Source organism: Cadophora gregata (genome assembly GCF_030347475.1).
Source record: "Cadophora gregata isolate MNR1 chromosome Unknown scaffold_4, whole genome shotgun sequence".
NCBI classification, from domain to species: domain Eukaryota; kingdom Fungi; phylum Ascomycota; class Leotiomycetes; order Helotiales; family Ploettnerulaceae; genus Cadophora; species Cadophora gregata.
The window spans coordinates 2,768,811-2,786,104 of NW_026695927.1; the positions used below are offsets into that span (position 1 = coordinate 2,768,811).

The 17,294-nt window shown below is 48.5% G+C and overlaps 6 protein-coding genes across 6 annotated transcripts; 3 read left to right on the forward strand and 3 right to left on the reverse strand.

Annotated features, from left to right (window-relative positions):
- Positions 1-337: 337 nt before the first annotated feature.
- ONS95_010655 (uncharacterized protein) lies at positions 338-1,671 on the reverse strand (the record flags this gene model as incomplete). The annotated part of the gene is made up of 2 exons (XM_058504270.1): positions 338-1,538; positions 1,589-1,671. 2 exons carry the CDS (start codon positions 1,669-1,671, stop codon positions 338-340), a joined length of 1,284 nt encoding a protein of 427 aa, XP_058360983.1.
- A 1,426-nt stretch (positions 1,672-3,097) lies between these two features.
- On the reverse strand, positions 3,098-4,907 carry ONS95_010656 (uncharacterized protein; the record flags this gene model as incomplete). The annotated part of the gene is made up of 2 exons (XM_058504271.1): positions 3,098-4,786; positions 4,839-4,907. The coding sequence occupies 2 exons, from the start codon at positions 4,905-4,907 to the stop codon at positions 3,098-3,100; spliced, it is 1,758 nt and encodes a 585-aa protein (XP_058360984.1).
- A 242-nt stretch (positions 4,908-5,149) lies between these two features.
- SLY41 (suppressor of loss of ypt1) lies at positions 5,150-7,307 on the forward strand. The gene is made up of 2 exons (XM_058504272.1): positions 5,150-5,676; positions 5,729-7,307. The coding sequence occupies exons 1-2, from the start codon at positions 5,296-5,298 to the stop codon at positions 7,022-7,024; spliced, it is 1,677 nt and encodes a 558-aa protein (XP_058360985.1). The 5' UTR covers positions 5,150-5,295; the 3' UTR covers positions 7,025-7,307.
- A 624-nt stretch (positions 7,308-7,931) lies between these two features.
- Positions 7,932-8,333, forward strand: ONS95_010658 (uncharacterized protein; the record flags this gene model as incomplete). The annotated part of the gene is made up of 2 exons (XM_058504273.1): positions 7,932-7,999; positions 8,051-8,333. 2 exons carry the CDS (start codon positions 7,932-7,934, stop codon positions 8,331-8,333), a joined length of 351 nt encoding a protein of 116 aa, XP_058360986.1.
- Positions 8,334-9,447: 1,114 nt separating this feature from the next.
- On the reverse strand, positions 9,448-13,075 carry ONS95_010659 (uncharacterized protein). Its single transcript, XM_058504274.1, has 2 exons — positions 10,270-13,075; positions 9,448-10,163 (listed from the first exon to the last, which is right to left on the reverse strand). Exons 1-2 carry the CDS (start codon positions 12,736-12,738, stop codon positions 10,071-10,073), a joined length of 2,562 nt encoding a protein of 853 aa, XP_058360987.1. The 5' UTR covers positions 12,739-13,075; the 3' UTR covers positions 9,448-10,070.
- A 69-nt stretch (positions 13,076-13,144) lies between these two features.
- Positions 13,145-16,463, forward strand: ONS95_010660 (uncharacterized protein). The gene has a single exon (XM_058504275.1). It carries the CDS (start codon positions 13,476-13,478, stop codon positions 15,879-15,881), a length of 2,406 nt encoding a protein of 801 aa, XP_058360988.1. The 5' UTR covers positions 13,145-13,475; the 3' UTR covers positions 15,882-16,463.
- Positions 16,464-17,294: the final 831 nt, after the last annotated feature.

Genomic DNA, 17,294 nt, shown 5'->3' on the forward strand with positions numbered 1-17,294 from the left:
AAATATAATCGACACACGGGGGAAAGATATCTCACATTCCTCCTCATCCCACAAGCACACACATTTCATGCTGGTAATTAATATGTATTCCTTCTTCTTCTTCTCCACCAGCTTGCTGCTGTTGCTATTAATACACTATCCTAATCTATGCTTGTTCCACAGCCCTATTTGTTGAACGCCAGCCGCTGATTGTCATGGTATCATCACGGGAAACGGAAGAGAAAAACGCCATTTTTGGTTCAGACGTGCCGAAGATGGCGAATGGCCGCCGAACCGCTGCACCCATCCAGGACCAAGCATCCAAATACCTAACGCACGCCCATCCACGTGAGAAATTTTAAAAAGCAGCACCACCAACACCTTCACCCGCCAATTGCCGAACATGTCTCTCGCTCAACTCCGTCCTAAGGCTCATGGCCGCAGACTCTCGGCTGAGTCTATCCCATTGCTTGAGTGACTGTCTGAGGGTTTCCTCTTTAGAGTAAAGTTTTATCCGTAGTATCTCCTCTTCCTCTTCCAGCTTCTTCATATGCGATGTGATTTCAGGTGTCATTCCCGTGGCTGTTGGATCGATGCGACCGCCTGGAATGATTTGAGGCATTCCGTGCAAGGCAGGGTGAGAGCGTGGACCATTGTTGGCAGCTGAGATAGAAGAATTGCGACTATACACGCTAGAAGAATGCTGAAGGATGGGTGGTCTAGAGGAGACACCTGCTCTTGGTCCTGTTGGAATGGCTGCAGGGCCTGTAGGAATAGCGGGTGCTGATGGTGTAGTTGCAGCTACTGGAGATGGTGTCTGTATTGGTCGGGGCTGTGCAACTGGAGCCGTAATTCTTGGTGCAACATCTGGAGTGTTACGATGCGGTGGTGCTGCTCCCCAGTTGGAGGTATCTGGTCTAGTGCTGCGGTCGCTGCCAAATGAACCTCTTCCGCCTCTGTAAGCACCCCGACCAACTGGAGGAACATAGCCTCGAGGTCCAGCAGGTGGCACAATGGGAGTGGACTGATTTGTGTGGTTACCAATGGATGATTGAGTTGGTGCGGTGAAGTTCCGATTTCCACTCGGGCCTGTAGGTGGTCGAAATGCTGCGGGTCCTCGCGGTGGAGATCTTGGTACAGAAGGCCGAGCTGGTGAGCGTTCTCGAGGAGTTGACCTAGCAGAATCTCTTTCTCGGTACGCAAGCTGTGTTGGAGGAGAACGCTCTCGTGTAAGTGGTGAACGTGGTCTCGAGTCTCTAGATGAGGGCTGTGTAAGGTGAAGGCGTTCTGGATGTATTGGAGGAGAAGATCGACGGGACGTATTTCCTGAAGTTCTACCAGAAGGTGGTGACGGTGACCGACGTCTCCAATTTGCAGAACTTGGTCCAGTTGGTACACGATCATCTCTTCGATCATCTCTTCGATCGTCTCTTCTCTCTGGACTTCTAGAGCGCGGCCGGAATCCACCACGAGGACCAGCTGGAGGGGATCTTCGAAATGGTGGTGATCTAGCTCGCTGCAATGGACGATCACGCTCAAATGGAGACCTGGATCGTCTCCTACGTTCAGTCAGCTCATGATGATGAAGTATTTGGGAAAAAAAGCTTACCTCTCATCTCTTCTGGGTGGTGTTCGAGCTCTTCGATCATCTCTGCGTGGAGAGAACCTCCGAGGTGGACTTCTTGCACGCATGGGAGATCTCGTTCGAGGAGGTGACCTATTTCGGGGTGGGGTTCTGGCTCTCATGGGAGAACGAGCACGAGGAGGAGAGCGAGGTCTGGCTCGCCAATTGTCTCTTAAAGGTGATCGATCTCGTCGTGGAGGGGTTCTGGATCTGGATCTCCGTCTTGGGGACCGATCTCGGCCAGGGTGATAACTATCAACGGGCGGTGTTCGCGCTCTTTCTCTTCGCGGAGATCTATCTCTGAATAAATCTGGTCGCTGTGGAGATCGTGGTCGTGTACTTGGTCGGTAAGATTCACCCCTGCCCATCTGCGTCACTTCGCTATCTCGTTCATCTCTGTGGAAACAAGTTAGCATCACATGTTCGCCTCGTTAAATGTGACTTGAGACATAGAAAAAAGAGCCTGGCACGTTCACTGGAATCTCGTTCTGGACTGGGAGGTTGCCGGTGAGCACGTCGGTACACAATCTCCAATATTTCCTTCCAGAACACATAAATCATCAGATTTATAACTCCAGGTGACAATTGTCCAGGATCCATCTCAACCGGTACAAGGTAAGGAATCTCAATAGCTCGAGCTCGAGCTACAGGAGGCGGTGGAGGTATCTGATCTTCTGGGACACCTGCTTCTGTCCAGCGCTGCCGCCATTCGCGCAAGTATAAGAACTTTCCTCTCAAAGTCAAATAGGAACAGAAGTAATCCAAGAAGCCATCTGCCCGTTACCATCCAGATCGTCGCAGCCCATTGGAGCAGCTCCTCGTCGAAAGCATGGATCGTGGTAGAAAGTAGCGGAGTCGGGGTAAAAGGGGGAGGGGTTGTCATCAGGACCGTCTTCCGCTTCGTCCACGTCGGTCATCTCATTCTCGTCCTCCATGTTTCGCGTCCGTTTGCGCAGGATATGTCGTTCTTTATAAGAATACTCCGAGATATCGATGCACGGATTGAAGATGTTCGAGCTTCGGGTCTTCTTCCAAGTCCAGGTCGAGGTGCCATGTCCAACCCAAGGGATAATAATACAACTTGCTCAACTGCACCACAAACACAAAAAGGAAAGAGGCAACAAACCTTCTGTCCCTATCTCGCCCTCGGTCCATCTTGCCTAGTTCGCAGAGTTTCTTCTCGTTAACAACTTCGCTTGTACCAGATATATCGATATTTGGGGAAGGGCGAAGGGGTTGTGCTTGCGTTTTGACGTGGGAAGGTCGTTGGGCTTTGTTTGCTTTCGCCCAAACTTTTTGGAAGTCGCGAAATGCGCTAGCGGCCGCGCCTTTCGCGATAACAATTCACGTGGGGGAGGCAGGGAGGGAATAAGGTTGAGATTGAAATGGAGGCATCTTGAAGTCATGCTTCAAATATCTGGTATTACAGTGATCCAACTACAATAACGGCTGCCCAAGCTGCCCTTAAAGTCCCATGATGCCGGTCTCAAGCACCTAGAATCTATATGATCTCTCGCGCTTCTCGCCTCTCTTCTCATCGTCTCGCTTCTGTTTCTTTCGGCTCTCCTGTGCAATCATGTCGCTGAGATCCTCATCATAAGCCCACGCACCCTTTTCCTCTTTCTTGGATGCCTCAAATCTGCGTCGTACTTCGTCTTTGCTGATGCCATCCTCCGAAAGTAGAGAATCTGGATCTAACGCAACATCAACATCTCCTGGCTTCTTCCGCTTCCTGCTATCGTCTTCTTGACCCAGTACTGGTAGATGTGCATTCTGGGCGCCTCGTACATCATAGGCACGATCGCCGCCAAAGAAACCCTCGGCACGAATTTGTCGCTCTGGGATGACCGTGTACGCTGATCTCGGTGCAGAAGACTCCTCTGTATCTGTGCCTCGTTTTGACTTTCGGACATCAAAGTCACCACCAACACTTATTTCCCCAGCATACTCAGATGGAACTGAAGATTCCAATCCACCTGGGGTCTCCAAGCCGCTTGGTGTTTGAAGGCCAGCACCAATATCTTCCTCGTCACCCTCTTCCTCCTCGTCTTCGCTCTCCTCATCCTCTGATTCGTCTTCTGGTGCCTGTAACTCGCCCCATAATGTCCGCTCAACTGGCTCTCCGGCTTGATTGTTGACCTGAGGCTGTAAAACACCAAAAATGTCTCCACCATAGAGTGGGCGGTTAAACTCATCAACAGGAGGCTTTCCATATCCACCTGGATGGAATCCCCAAGCACCACCAGGCGGTGGAGGCGCGTTCAGTCCAGGAATCTTGAGAGAAGGGTAAGAAGGTGGTGGTCCAAATCGTTGTTGATTGATTAACCATGGTGGTGGAGCTCCCGGAGGTATATTCAGAGCCTCTTTTAAATCTTCACTCAGCTCCCCAGGACGTAGATGTCGTAGGTTGGTCTCGTACTCCTTACCCTCGTAGTAAACCTCACCATAGCGCGTTAGTTCCGGTTTTGTTTGGAACCTGAAGAAGGCTTCATACAACTTTTGGTAATCGATATCCAATTTTCCCATCTTTGGCTGAACTCTTTCTCTCTGCTTCTGCTTTAAGCTGGCTTCGTTCTGCTTCTCCAGCACCGCATCCCGCATCTCAGCAATTCCAGTATCCTGGATGAATTTTGGGAGCGCGAAAGGCGGCTTTTCCACACCACGCTTCGAGGAGAGGTATTCGCGCTTTAGCGACCAATGTGTTGGTACTGGTACGATGTTTCGGTAGGATTTGATTTGGACAAGTAATCGAGGGTCCGATGCGGATGTGTCGGTCCATTCCACGAGCTCTGGCTTCTGCACGAGCGCCTTCAATTCTGCGACCGAGAGCTTGTCTCTCTCCTTCCTCTTCTTCTTCGATAGCTTCGCCTCTTTGTCTGCATCTTCGTCCTCGTCGGGTATCTCATCATCATCGTCGTAGTATACCTCGCCCTTATCACCAGCATCTACCTGCTTTCCAGCTTCATCGTCTTCTGTATTTGCGCGGAACTTCTCCATAATATTCTTGTACATCTCGAAATTAGGGTCATCCTCGCTGATATCCAGTATTGACACATCTGGCTGAAGTATATCTTCGTCGTCATCTTCGGGTTTCGCAGGCGCAGACGTAGCCTCAGGAGCTTCTTCTTGGACCTCATCTGGTGTCGTCTCTTGCTTCTTGTCTGGCTCTGGGGTTGCGGAAACCTATGAGTTTATCAGCAATTGATGAGAAAAGAATTGCAATAATTAGACTCACCTGTGCTTTCTTTTGCTCCTTCTTCTTCATCCGCCGCATCTGATTCTTCGTCAAACCTTTTGGGGCCATCTTGGCAGGTGAAGGCGCGCACGCCCGGGAGGTATAGGTGTGAATTCGCGCGTCCAGTGAAAAGTGTATCTTCTTGACAGGCTTCAATTCCACAGAAGATGTCTTGTTGTTGCGTTGTGTCGTGGTTGTTGGCTAGACTTCAGGGTTCATGAGGCTGATGAGGATCTTCAAATCTCGAAGGTCGTGTTAGCGCGCCGCTAAATATCTTAGTTGCCGCGACCGCGACTATCAGCTTTCGATGACCTCGTAACTAGAGTCCCCAAGTGAACCATCTCCCACAACGGCGGTCTTTCTCAAGAGTTCATCCTATAGCCCTTCACTACTGGACACCATGCGTTAATTACCTACGATCCCGTCATATGGGCCCGACACTCGTTGAAACACTACAATGCCTCACTCGACTCGCTCCATAACCCCAGTACCCAGCTTCAAATTCTCAGGAGACACAAAGGCCACAATGCGCACTTCCATGGAGAAGTTCCCAGATCACATAGAAACCCTAGATGGGCAATCGCAATATTCGACCAGTCCTACAAGAGCGAATGGATTCGCCAATGGCTCAGCATCCGCAGACAGATGGCAACCAAGGAGGGACAGTGGGCTGCGGGGCTCTGCTTGGAATGGACCAGCAAGCACAGGAGGAAGACATAATAGGCAGAAAAGCTTAACAGATGCCTTCAGGACAATACGGACGAGGAAAGCAAGCGTCAGCGCAAATGTACATGAAGTGGCAGATGCGCTAAAAGCCCCAGTTTCGCCCATGTTAGTTGTTAGTAACCTCCGTAAACCAATATATCCAGAGCCAGCGCTGATAATTGTAGGGCCTATGTCTGGTTTGGTACACGTCAAGCGCCTTGACAAATACATCCTCCAAAGCCATCCTCAATGCTTTCCCTAAGCCAGCAACTCTTACCCTCATCCAATTCGGATTCGTCGCCTTCATGTGCCTCTTCTTCTCCTACTTAGCGACCGTTTTTCCCACACTCCAAAACAGAATTCCGGCCTTGCGATATCGAGTCCGGTACCCTACACGAGAGGTCATTTTGACAACAATTCCTTTGGCGGCTTTCCAGATTGGTGGTCATCTCTTGTCATCAAGCGCCACCATGAGAATTCCGGTTTCACTCGTCCACACGATCAAAGGGCTCTCTCCCCTCTTTACGGTGGTTGCTTATCGAGTCATTTTCGATATTCGGTATCCAGTTGCCACATATTTATCTCTTGTACCTCTCACACTAGGTGTGATGTTGGCTTGCTCAGCTGAATTCAAGGGCAACATCTTCGGTATTCTGTACGCCTTCATTGCGGCCCTAATCTTCGTCACGCAAAACATATTCTCCAAGCGGTTGTTTAACGCTGCAAAGGAGGCCGATCCAACTGGAGCACAGAATAAAAAGTTGGATAAATTAAATTTATTGTGCTATTCGTCCGGCTTGGCCTTCATCCTCACAGCCCCCATTTGGTTCTGGTCCGAAGGGTTAGAACTCCTCAGAGACTTCTTTTACGATGGTTCGCTTGACCTCGCGGAAGGAACTGCGAAGCATCCCCCGTTCGATCACGGGCGTCTGGCCTTGGAGTTTGTTTTCAACGGCTTCTTCCACTTCGGACAGAACATAATAGCTTTTGTCCTTCTCTCCATGGTCTCGCCAGTCACCTACTCCGTCGCCTCGCTGATTAAGCGAGTATTCGTCGTCGTCGTAGCGATCATCTGGTTCCAGAATCCGACAAACAAAGTCCAGGCCCTTGGAATAGCCTTGACGTTCTTCGGACTGTACTTGTACGACCGAACAAGCGACAACAGCAAGGCAGATAAGAAGGCTAAGATGATGGACATCAAAGAAGAAAGTCTTCTCCCACTCTCTAATCAACAAGGGCGTAGCACACCCCCTACATATGACACGCCCATCCGTGGCTACACAAACGGCTACGCCATAAACACCTCTTCCGAGCCCAAGAAATCCGATGATTTCGGCAGGACGGGTAGAGCGAGAGGAGCAAGTAGCGCTGCCTGGTTACCGCCCGGAACGAGACAGGAAGAAACGTGGCGGCCGAGAGAGCTGAGCGCGAATGGGAGCGGCCATGGCAATTTCCATGGTACGCATGTAGCTGTTTCTTGATTCTTGGGATAGATAGGGTATATAGAAAGAGCCCGATAGATGGTACTATGGCTCTGGGTGGCGTTTCCTGTGTAGTTATCGCCTTGGATCGGTGTACATAGACCTCCTCAAACTAGAACTTTGTGGTCAGTCCTTCTGTACAGACACTTAATGCCGATCCTTCCATCGTTTACGAGAGGCACGTTTGCTCAAGTAGTCTTGGTAACCCCTGTCGAGTAGTCTTGTCTTCGCTTATTTTGGTATTTTTGACTGTTGACTTGACTTCATGCTCCCTCAATGTCGCTTTTTTATTTCTACATTCGGATCTGCCCCCCATCTGTGGAACCCAGCTGAGAAAGGTAAGCATTACCATTCTCGCCCTTAGCAACTGCATCGGAGTCCAGTCCTTGCATTTCATGTCATACCGTCTGTTATTTTGACTGCAAATTCTCATATTCACCCACTCTAAGACCAGAGGTGATTCAGCAAAGTCAATTGGGATAAACAAGCACCACGTGTTAGCGTCCTATTACGCGACCTATGCTAGCGCCCTTTCACAAAATCGTCTCTCCTTGGAACGCTTTCCCTCCCATCTCTTTACTCTCTACTGCATCTACAGTTCTGAAAGAGTCTGGCAGCGAAGTCGAAGCTACAACACCACCCGTCCAACCTCAGCATCCACACGATGGACATCTCAAAGGACACTACCAAACTCCGAGTCACTCCCAAAAAACCAAAACACCCAAATCCAAACAAACGCCACATCACCTTCAGAGCGAGTAATGAAAAGCTCCAGCACTCTCCTCCAGCCGGTTAATAAGATCATCTTGCGTCCCCCTCCGCTAGAAGCCAGCCCAAAGGAGCCAACACATATTCTCTCGACTTGGCAGCTGAGCTCCCAGACTTGCTTGAGCAACTGTTCTTGCAGATGGGCTTACCCCTCGACGAATTCACGTTCTTCGCTGAGTTACCGATGGAGATTAGGTTGGTGATTTGGTATGTCTTCCTTGTCTTTAGGCGTTTGAAAAGAGCATTAACACTGAGCAGGCGCTTCGCCTTTCCCCGAAGCAGAAATATCAAGCTGGATTTCGACGTCAATGCAGTGAAACACAACTTGAGCGTCGGCGCATTATCAAATACCGAAGTGGAGATTGAAGCTCGCTGTCCACTACCGGTCACTCTCTACGTCAATTCGGAAAGTCGCAAGGAGACACTCAAGCACTACACTATCTTTAAACGTCACCAAGAGTACTCTGCCCCTAAAGTATTTCGACCACTGTGCTATAGCGCTACGAGGGATATCGGACACACATCATATTCTCCGATTTAGGACTCTGGCCCCATTCATTCTTGGGAGTCTGTAATGAATGGCCGCAATTAGCCGCCTCGATTTGCTTCATTGAAGTCCATGGTTGGGGACCAAGGGCTTTTGTTCTAGCCCAGAGACCAGCTTCATTCAGTATGTTGCTTCAGTTGCCAGCTCTTCGCGAGCTCACTCTTGTACTACACAAGCAACACGGTAATAAATTTCTTGAGCAAGCAAAGCCCGTCAGCCCCACGAACCCTCACCCGATTAATAATGGACAGCGGATGGTCGATGCAGTCACAAAGGTTTTGGCGGATCGTAAGGCACAAAGCAACTGGGAACATGGAGTACCAAAGGTGTTCGTCAGATCTTGGAGTAAACTGCGTCCTTAGACGAGTTCATTACGACTGAGAGCGGTTGAGCGGAAGCGTTGCAAGATGTAAGGATTGGATGGGTCACTGACTGTTCCTGATACTTCTACGATACCACGCCGGTACTTTCAATCCATGCTCACAAGACCATGACAGGCATCAGAGACTTAGATCAATTTGTGCGTTGTGGCGGAAATAAAATATATGTTTAACGAGCAATTTGCTATTCTTTCCTAAGTGCACCGCACTCATAGTCTTGCTCAAGATCACTAGAACTCTACCTTCTTTCCTGGTCCCTCCACAAATACTCCGCTCTACCCTCCTCACACTCGTCCCTTCTTCCAGTCCGTCATTCTACATCAGTATACATCCTAGTCCTACCAAATTCCACACTCCCAACTCGCATATTCTACTTGATAATAACTAGCCCTATCAACAAGCTAACTAGAAAATTCGCATGACAATTTTCGTCTCATAGAACTTCGAAACTGACAGTTGCCTGCCACATAACAAATATCCCTCCTATAGTAATCTTCACCAGTGCAGTGAAACCAGGAAAATGCCTTATCTCTTGAGGTCGAGTTAAAAAAAAATCCTGACAAGCAGTAGAAATTCATTTGTAAACAAGCTAGTAACTATGGCTCACTTAATGTCCGCTGACTAGATCTAGACGTGACATAACCTTGGAATGAAATTCTACATTATCACGCTATAGAAGAAATATCATATCAAAATAGAAGTGTCAGTAAAACCATAGAGTACAAGGTCGAAAAACTATCTTACTAAGATACAACATACTATCCTGATATATGAAATTCAGGTATCTGAACCACATATGTGTATCCGATCCAAACGACATTCCACTACATTTGTCTCATCTATAAGACTATAGACAGATGATATGAACATTCGCATGAACATTAAAAACTTCACAACACACGCAGCAATATTATCATTCCGTCTTCAAATCGATTAGGGTGCATTTTTCTAACCCGAAGCAAGAAAAGCATGCATGGTATAATGCCCATCAGTTCAATTCGCATTCACAGCCCGCCAAAGCCCTCACCATAATTCAGGCTATTCCGCCAAATTTGTACAATATTAGCTATACATCAACCGCGCAGTATCAGACAATTCAGCACAGCCACTTCAAGACCTAATCCGTCCTCCGCAGCCCGCCCATCCCTCAAAACTCCTTGCTATGATGCCCTAATTGGACCTTCCGAGAAACTCAAGCTTAGCAAGAGAGGAAGAGACCGCTCAATGTCCATGAAATGGAAATATGCATAAATGCGTGCTAGTGGGTGTTTCTTTAAACGTTCTGTGTGATTTGGTCTGTTTATTCGTAAGGTTGTGTGTAAGGTGTCACGGTGTCGACGCTGTCTTCCTCTCAAGAAGTGCAAATGTCGCATTTCCACTCCCCAGCGATTGGTCGACCGAAACCTTTCGCGCATGGGATGCAGAAGAAGCGTGCTGGGCATGTCTAAGAGGTAATTAGTCAATATGCACTGCTTTTTCACCTCCAAAATGTCGAACATTTTAGGAGTGTGAGTAATCAGGATAGGTGCGGATGAGGAGCATTGACTTACGAGTCCGCGACACACCACCCGATTTGGAGGCATTGTAATTTCACCACATTTGCAAGTATGCAGGCCTCTTTTCAGTGGGGCTGGCTCTTCTTCCACCCTGTTCATATCGACATCTTCATTGTCATCGTCAGCATTACCCGAATTCTGCTTTCTCGACTTCATGGCTTTCTCCTCAGCAATCAAGATCCGGAAGCAGCGGTCCAGCACACCCTTTTCATCCACGTAGCCTTTCAACAGAAAGTTCTCCATCTGCTTCATAAACTCCTGTCTACGTGACACCTTCTCGGCGATCCATGATTTATTAGCTTCTACGAAGCGGACCATTGCGTCAGGGAGATGCCTCATGCTTGTCAGATGTTCGTCGATGATGTACGGATTGAATTTGTTGATGTATTCTTTCTCTTCGGGCGGAATGTCTGTGAAATCATTGATTCCATCTCTCCGCTGCTGGTGCAACCAACTCTCATCGGTTTCATCGTCGCTGTTTGGGAGAGGTTCGCCTGCTTTGAGCTGTCGTTTGGTCACGGGATCGAAGAGAGGCCTGTTGATTTTGGGAACGTAATGAACTTTTCGCTCCTTAGCTGGCCGCCTCGGTTCATATTTGTCCACGTCCATGAAGTCATCCGTATCGTTTGACGTGTTTGGCGAGCTGTAGCGTGATCCACGAGGAGATGATGAGTGGGAAGAATCAACCATTCGCTTCTCTGTAAGATGTTCTGGCCAGCCATTGTGCAAGAGTCCACGGCGGGCCTTTATCCAAGACTCGTCGCCATTCAGATGCTTTTCTAGGTCGAACAAAGTCATAGGCTGACCCAGCTGGATAATTCTCGACCGTTCGGGCATATTCAATAGCCCAGGACGGCTACTCCTAGCTAGCTCAATAAAGAATGTAACTCTTGGCGGATTCGGACGGCGAAGATGGAACTTGTAAGCACTATGGTCGGTGTTGAGATGCAACCGCAGCTGATCGAGTGATCGATTCCGAGATAGGCAGAAAGGACATTTTAAACCAACAACAGTAGTTTCTCGCTTGATGCCAGTCTCTGCAGCTTCGGCTTTTCCGAAGCAGTATGTAACGGTGATTTCACCATTTTCTGGGATGTGCTGCTCAGACCTTGGTCGCTGTGCTCGCGGCGCTCTTGGTGATTTTCCTTGGGCTATGCTACTGAGAGCTTTTAGGTTGTACGTGGGTACATTGGAACGACGTCTTGCAGCACGGCTGTCTCCAGGACTTTCTGGTGGCATAATGATTTCGGCTTTCCGAGGAGATTCTGGAGGTTCTGGAGCAGGTTCTGACCGGAGTTTCGGTGCGGAGACTTGCTTTGTGCTTTCTATGTTAAGCTCATTTAGTTGATTTGGTAGTGCCCATCTTATCATCATTTCCAGACTATAGCTGATTTTCTGACTTGTACCCTTGTGAACGGCGTGCAGGTCAGTTTTGCTGTGTCGTTCCGCGGACAACCAAGGATTGGTGCGGGCATATAAGGAGACATCTTCGTGTACTATGGATCCTTCGGCGATCAGATCTCCAATGGGGTTGATATCTGATGCCGATGTGAGATCCATAGCAGGCCAGGTTACGCTGGATCCCATTGACTCGAGAAACACTTTGATATTGTATTTGTCAGCAAAGCCAAAGCCGTCTGAATGAGTGTCCCATTGGCCATTGGGCTTTCTCGTTCGACGATGCACGTAGAAATGGTCCTTGGTAAAAATGAAGGGCTCTGCAAGAATTTCTCGAGTTATCTCGCCGTCCTTACTGATAGAAATTCGATATTTGCAGGCCTGCGGTATTCGACAGATCTCAAGGAAATCTGAAGGCTTCACATCGCCAGGCTTCTCATCGTTTTTTGCATAGAATATGGCCACAGCACACCGGCATTTGATGTCAGCCACTTGACCCCATTGCGCCTCGTCGGGCACGGTTTCGTCATGTTCTGCATTGATCTGGAGTAAGTCAATGCGCATTGACTCAGCAAAATCGACCGTGGTCCGGGGTAGACATCTGCTGATGCGTTTCTTGCTCATCTTTTCAAGTCTTGCAGGTTGAGCTAGTTTCTGGGCAGCAGACTGAGGGCCTCCGTAGAAGTTGATCGGGTTGATAATATCTGGCTTCGCTGAAGCCCGCCCTGACGTTCTTCTGCTCTCATTCATCACCTGACCAAATGGCCTACGACATTCGAAGGGTTCGTCGTCAGCGGCGAGAGATGTTGAGCGTCTCTCATCAGACTGGTCAATCTTCCTCCGTTTTGCTGGCCGTTGCCGCTCATCTTCCTCGTCATCTGAAGCCATGACTTCCTCCCGAGCCCTGGCTCCAATGGTTGACTTGAGTGAGGATATCGTTGATCCCATAATTAGTGCGCCTAGCACTTCTCGAACATTCCTTCGGAGATAGGGTCGCCTGCTGGTGTGGTGAGAGAGATTATATACAAAAAGTGCGGCGGGTCCTATGTCTTTGTGGTAGGACATCTTCTCAGCTTTGGAAAGCCTGCATATTGTTTATACAGAGCTGACTCTCTGAGATGCGGATAAGGCAGAGCGGGTGAATCGAACCGAGCATGCGAGAATCTTGAAGCACCAGTCATCTAGAACATAGAGACAGCTGGTGAGATTCTGTTCCACAGACAAGGGCTTGAGAGATACGCGTCCAAGGGCGACAGGAATGGGGAATTGTAAGAAAGGGTATTTGAAGAAGGCGTGAATGACGATTTGACACGAGTGAAGTAGGATTTCAACACAATGCCTTTCACGCGTGAATGGAGCCCGGTTAAGAGTCCATATTGACGTTGTCGTCGGCTCAGTCAGGTGGTATATTTATTGACGCCGCGGTCGCAGGGAACGACTGGGGACCATTTTAAGACTGACGGCTAACCAATCCGAGTTAGCGTCAGTCGACTTCCTATTGAAGACTAGCATCGGGCTACTAGGCCGCTAGCTGCAGGACCAAGCCTGCCTACCTGCAGGGCTTCAACATGAAATCATTCAGCCTTGTCTACTTCTTGTGAATTCCACGAAAACAACCATTCACAACTCACAGTACGCCATCTTCTATTCAACAACCTTTTTTTTCTCTCTTTTCAAAAGATCAACGCTCCGCTTTGCCCACAACATATATCCAAACAATAGCAACGGCTGCTCACAGAAATCTGTCGCATCCAATGTTCGCGAGTCTTTCAATGACATAAACCAAACACCAGCTCAAGACCATGGCTTCTTCGGCGGTCTCTCGCCGCCGTGCAATGCGCACACCACCCCGAGAAACACGAACGAAGCCCAGGATCTCGTATGCCGAATCATCGTCTGGTGTCGATCTGGAAAGTGACTCGGAATCCGATCTGTCTGCCTCCGAACCAGAATCTAGTCAACCCACAACTCGATCTCGCGCTTCAAGGTCGCAAGCATCACAACAAACTCGCCCAAGAAGGATAGCCTCCATTAATGACGCGCGATCACACAACTCTGAGCCAGCCCACCTACAACGTACGAAGCAAACACGATCTTCCACTCTATCTCGAAACACACGATCGCATCAAGTACAACAAAAGCGGCCCCGAGCCTCCTCCTCCCACCGAACAAATAATCATGACGAAGGCAACAGTCGAAGCTCCAAGAGGCGTAAGCAGTCGAAACAAAGCTCTGCCATAAAGATTGCTGGCCGCAAAGTGTTGGAAATACAAGGTTCTGGAGTCATTCCAGCATGGCAAAGTCTCCCATACCTTATCTTGGTGCAGATATTCCAGTTTGCAACCTATCCGCTGTACGAAGAACACACATTTCAGCCTCTACCATCTGGTAGATGGCTGTTGAGCGTTGCTCGGATGTGTCGCGACTTTGCAGAGCCCGCCTTCACTGTTCTCTACAAGTCGCCACCTCTCGTCCCAATGGTACAGGCACATAGATTGGTGGACCTGCTAATGGCAGATCCTCTGCCTATGATCTTCAAATACAGGCAAAAGGTTGAGTCACTCCGTATCGACGTTGGTCAAGTTGTCGCATACACCTTGCCAGGCAGCGGCTTGTTGGATCTACATGGGTTGATCAAGGAGCTGCCGCGATTGTCAGACCTGGAGTTCTATCATCAGAAGGACATGTCTCCCTACCGAAACCTTGACGACAATGTTAAGTGGACATACCCAGAATCTATTTTTGAAGCCCTCGAGTATGTTAATCCTTCGGCGGACCCGATGAGAGGAGATAAGACGAGCATTTGCAGACTTAGAAGCTGGCGCTGGTCATCGAGGCTTGGCGGAAAGAAGTACTCGATCGAACAAATACCAGCAATGCACTTGAAGCCATCTTTTGAGTCGCTGCAGAAGGTTGCTTTTGTCAACTACCAAGTCCCCTTCCTCAAGAAAGACGAAGAAGACCCAGAGCATGAAAAGGTCCTTGCCAAGGCTATCAATAACCTTCCGAAGCTGAAGCATCTGATATTTGAGTCATCCACCCTTGTCAACGCGAAGTTGCTGCCTCTTTTACCTACCGGGCTTCGCAACCTTGAGTTGATCAACTGTTGGGAAGTCATTGCATCCGATTTCGCCCCTTTCCTCCTCACACATGGTAGGCAACTACGATGTTTGACTCTCAACCACAACCAATCTCTGAGCTTGGCATTCTTACCAATGCTTGGTCCTGGATGTCCGAATCTGCAGGTGCTCAGGATGAATCTGACCTACTACAACCTTCATATTACCTACCGAGATTCGGAGCCTTTATACGAGAAGCTGTTGGAGCCAGACCAAATTCCCGCATGGCCCTCGACTATTCAAACAATCGAATTGACTCAACTACGCAAATGGGAAAATGAAGCAGCAGAAGTTTTCTTCCAAAGCCTCCTTGATAGCGCCGGAAGTCTTCCAGATCTACGTCGGTTGACCATTCAAGCCATTCTAAATATCGGATGGAGAGATCGAGCTTCATTCCGTGACAAGTGGGTAGGATCTCTCAATCGAGTATTCAAGAGGATTTCCAAACCTCCCAAGGCCATCTTCAGCCTACCCAAGGCTCTTCAAGCTCTGTCTTTGCCAATCGGAGACAAGGAAGAGATGGATTCTGTGCCAATGGAGTCTAGACGAATTTCTTCTGGCTCAAATATATCGCATACTAGTGGAAAGTCTCCTGTTGTTGAAATACCAACCCAAATTCAGTCACACAAGGTCTCGGTAGAAGTACAACCTTCGCCACCAGCTCGCCGCTCAGCACGTTCTGCAACGCGAAATCTCCAATCAGGCAAATATGTCGAGTCATCTGATTCCGAGCCTGAAGTTGAGAAGGAAGCCGAGTACGAAGCCCGCACTCCTGCTTCTCGTGCAGGCAGCCGTGCTTCTAGGCTCGAACGAGAACTGGGCATCCTGAAGGAGACAGCTGGCAGGCACAGTGCGGCGATCACATCCACCGAGAGCTCCGAGGATGACTCTGCGTCGAACAGTCACAACAAGGGCAAGGGTAGAGAGAATGAAGTCATTCAAGGCATGTGTGAAGTTGTTGAAGTTCGGATTGATAATCTACGGCCAACAGAGACGCAAGTCACTGAGGCAGATTTCTTGGATGAGGAGATGAGTGGTGATGATGACTGGAATGGCGAGGATCCTGCTGAGGATGGATATGCGTGGTGATTTTGTCTTCTTCTCTGTATTACTTGCTTTTTGATCGCGTTAGTATTCTCGGTGTTGATGGGAGGGTTTGACAAAAGGGGCAGTGTGATGATACATGGTTGGGACACACGCATATACGACATGGAAATTGGATGAGTACTGTATGATCACGATAACAAAACAAAAGGATGGATGGAATGGAATGGAGTTATAGATGTGGGAGGGCGCTGAACACGAGACAGGAATGGGGCCAATACGATGGGATGCAATGGACGGGTCGGTTGGGATTGCATGTTGTGAGGGCTTTGTCCATGGGCTGTTTTGCCCTACTTTACGAAAAGTCTGCTTGCTCACTTGCTTCGCTGTACATGTTCTCACTTCAAGAAGTACACTGCTGAGCAGTTGTACACAATGCACAATGAAAATCAAAAAGAATTGAATGTCAATTCCAAAAAGCCCTAAAACATGCCTAATCCACCTCATCTGGTAATGATTAGTAGCAGTCTGTTGTCCCCACGAGCAGCATCAAGCTCTCATTTAGGCGCCTCGGATGGAACCTGGCAAGTCTCAAATCGTATGGTCGTCGCATGATTTACTCCGTAGCTTGCTTTCAATTCGCTTGAAGTTATTTTTGTTGCAGATCGCATCTTGTGGTTCCAGTTTCTGGTTTTCTGGGTTTTCTGGGTTTTCTGGGTTTCTGGTTTTCTGCTCATTTTAACTGGTTTTCGTTTTTGCGACATGCAACAAAACTCAGCAGCTTTAGATGTAAGCGAGCTTGGCCACCGGTACTTACAGAAGCAGGCACCATGTTGGTGTTGTAGGAGAAATAAGTAAGCTACCTAGAATCAACAAAGCTCTTCCGCGCCCACCCCATGTCATCAGCAACACAGCCTCTCAGTCAGACCCCCATGATTTCTAATTTGTTCCATTACAAGTTTTCAGATAACTTCAGTTTAAACTTTTTCTTCACGGGTACGTAAATAGGTAGTAGGTAAACACAATTCTGGTTGTTCCTCAATCCATTCCCTCAGTCTCGCTTAGTGCCCACTTCGCTCTCCTCTCATTGGCTGGACAGCTACAGATGGAATTTTTGTTGCATATCGCACTTTTCAGTCAGATAGCCCGGCTAACCTGGCTAACCTGGCTAGAAGGTCTGAGCCAGAAGTTTGACTGAAAGTTGACTAAGTTTTGGCTTGGTCAAGTCAATTACTTGTTTCAACCGAAAGGAAGAATTATATAAGAGGGCTTTAAGTGTATTGCTGCTATCAGAAGGACTGAATGTTTAAAGAGTGTGTAGGTAAATAATACTTCTGGGAGGAGAAACTCGTGGTTATAAGAAGTAGTCCAATGGTATCCAGACTGGAGTCTACATTTTACAAAGGCCGTTATCAATTTTATTCAGTATCTGGTCAGGGTAGATTACGCTGGATGTTA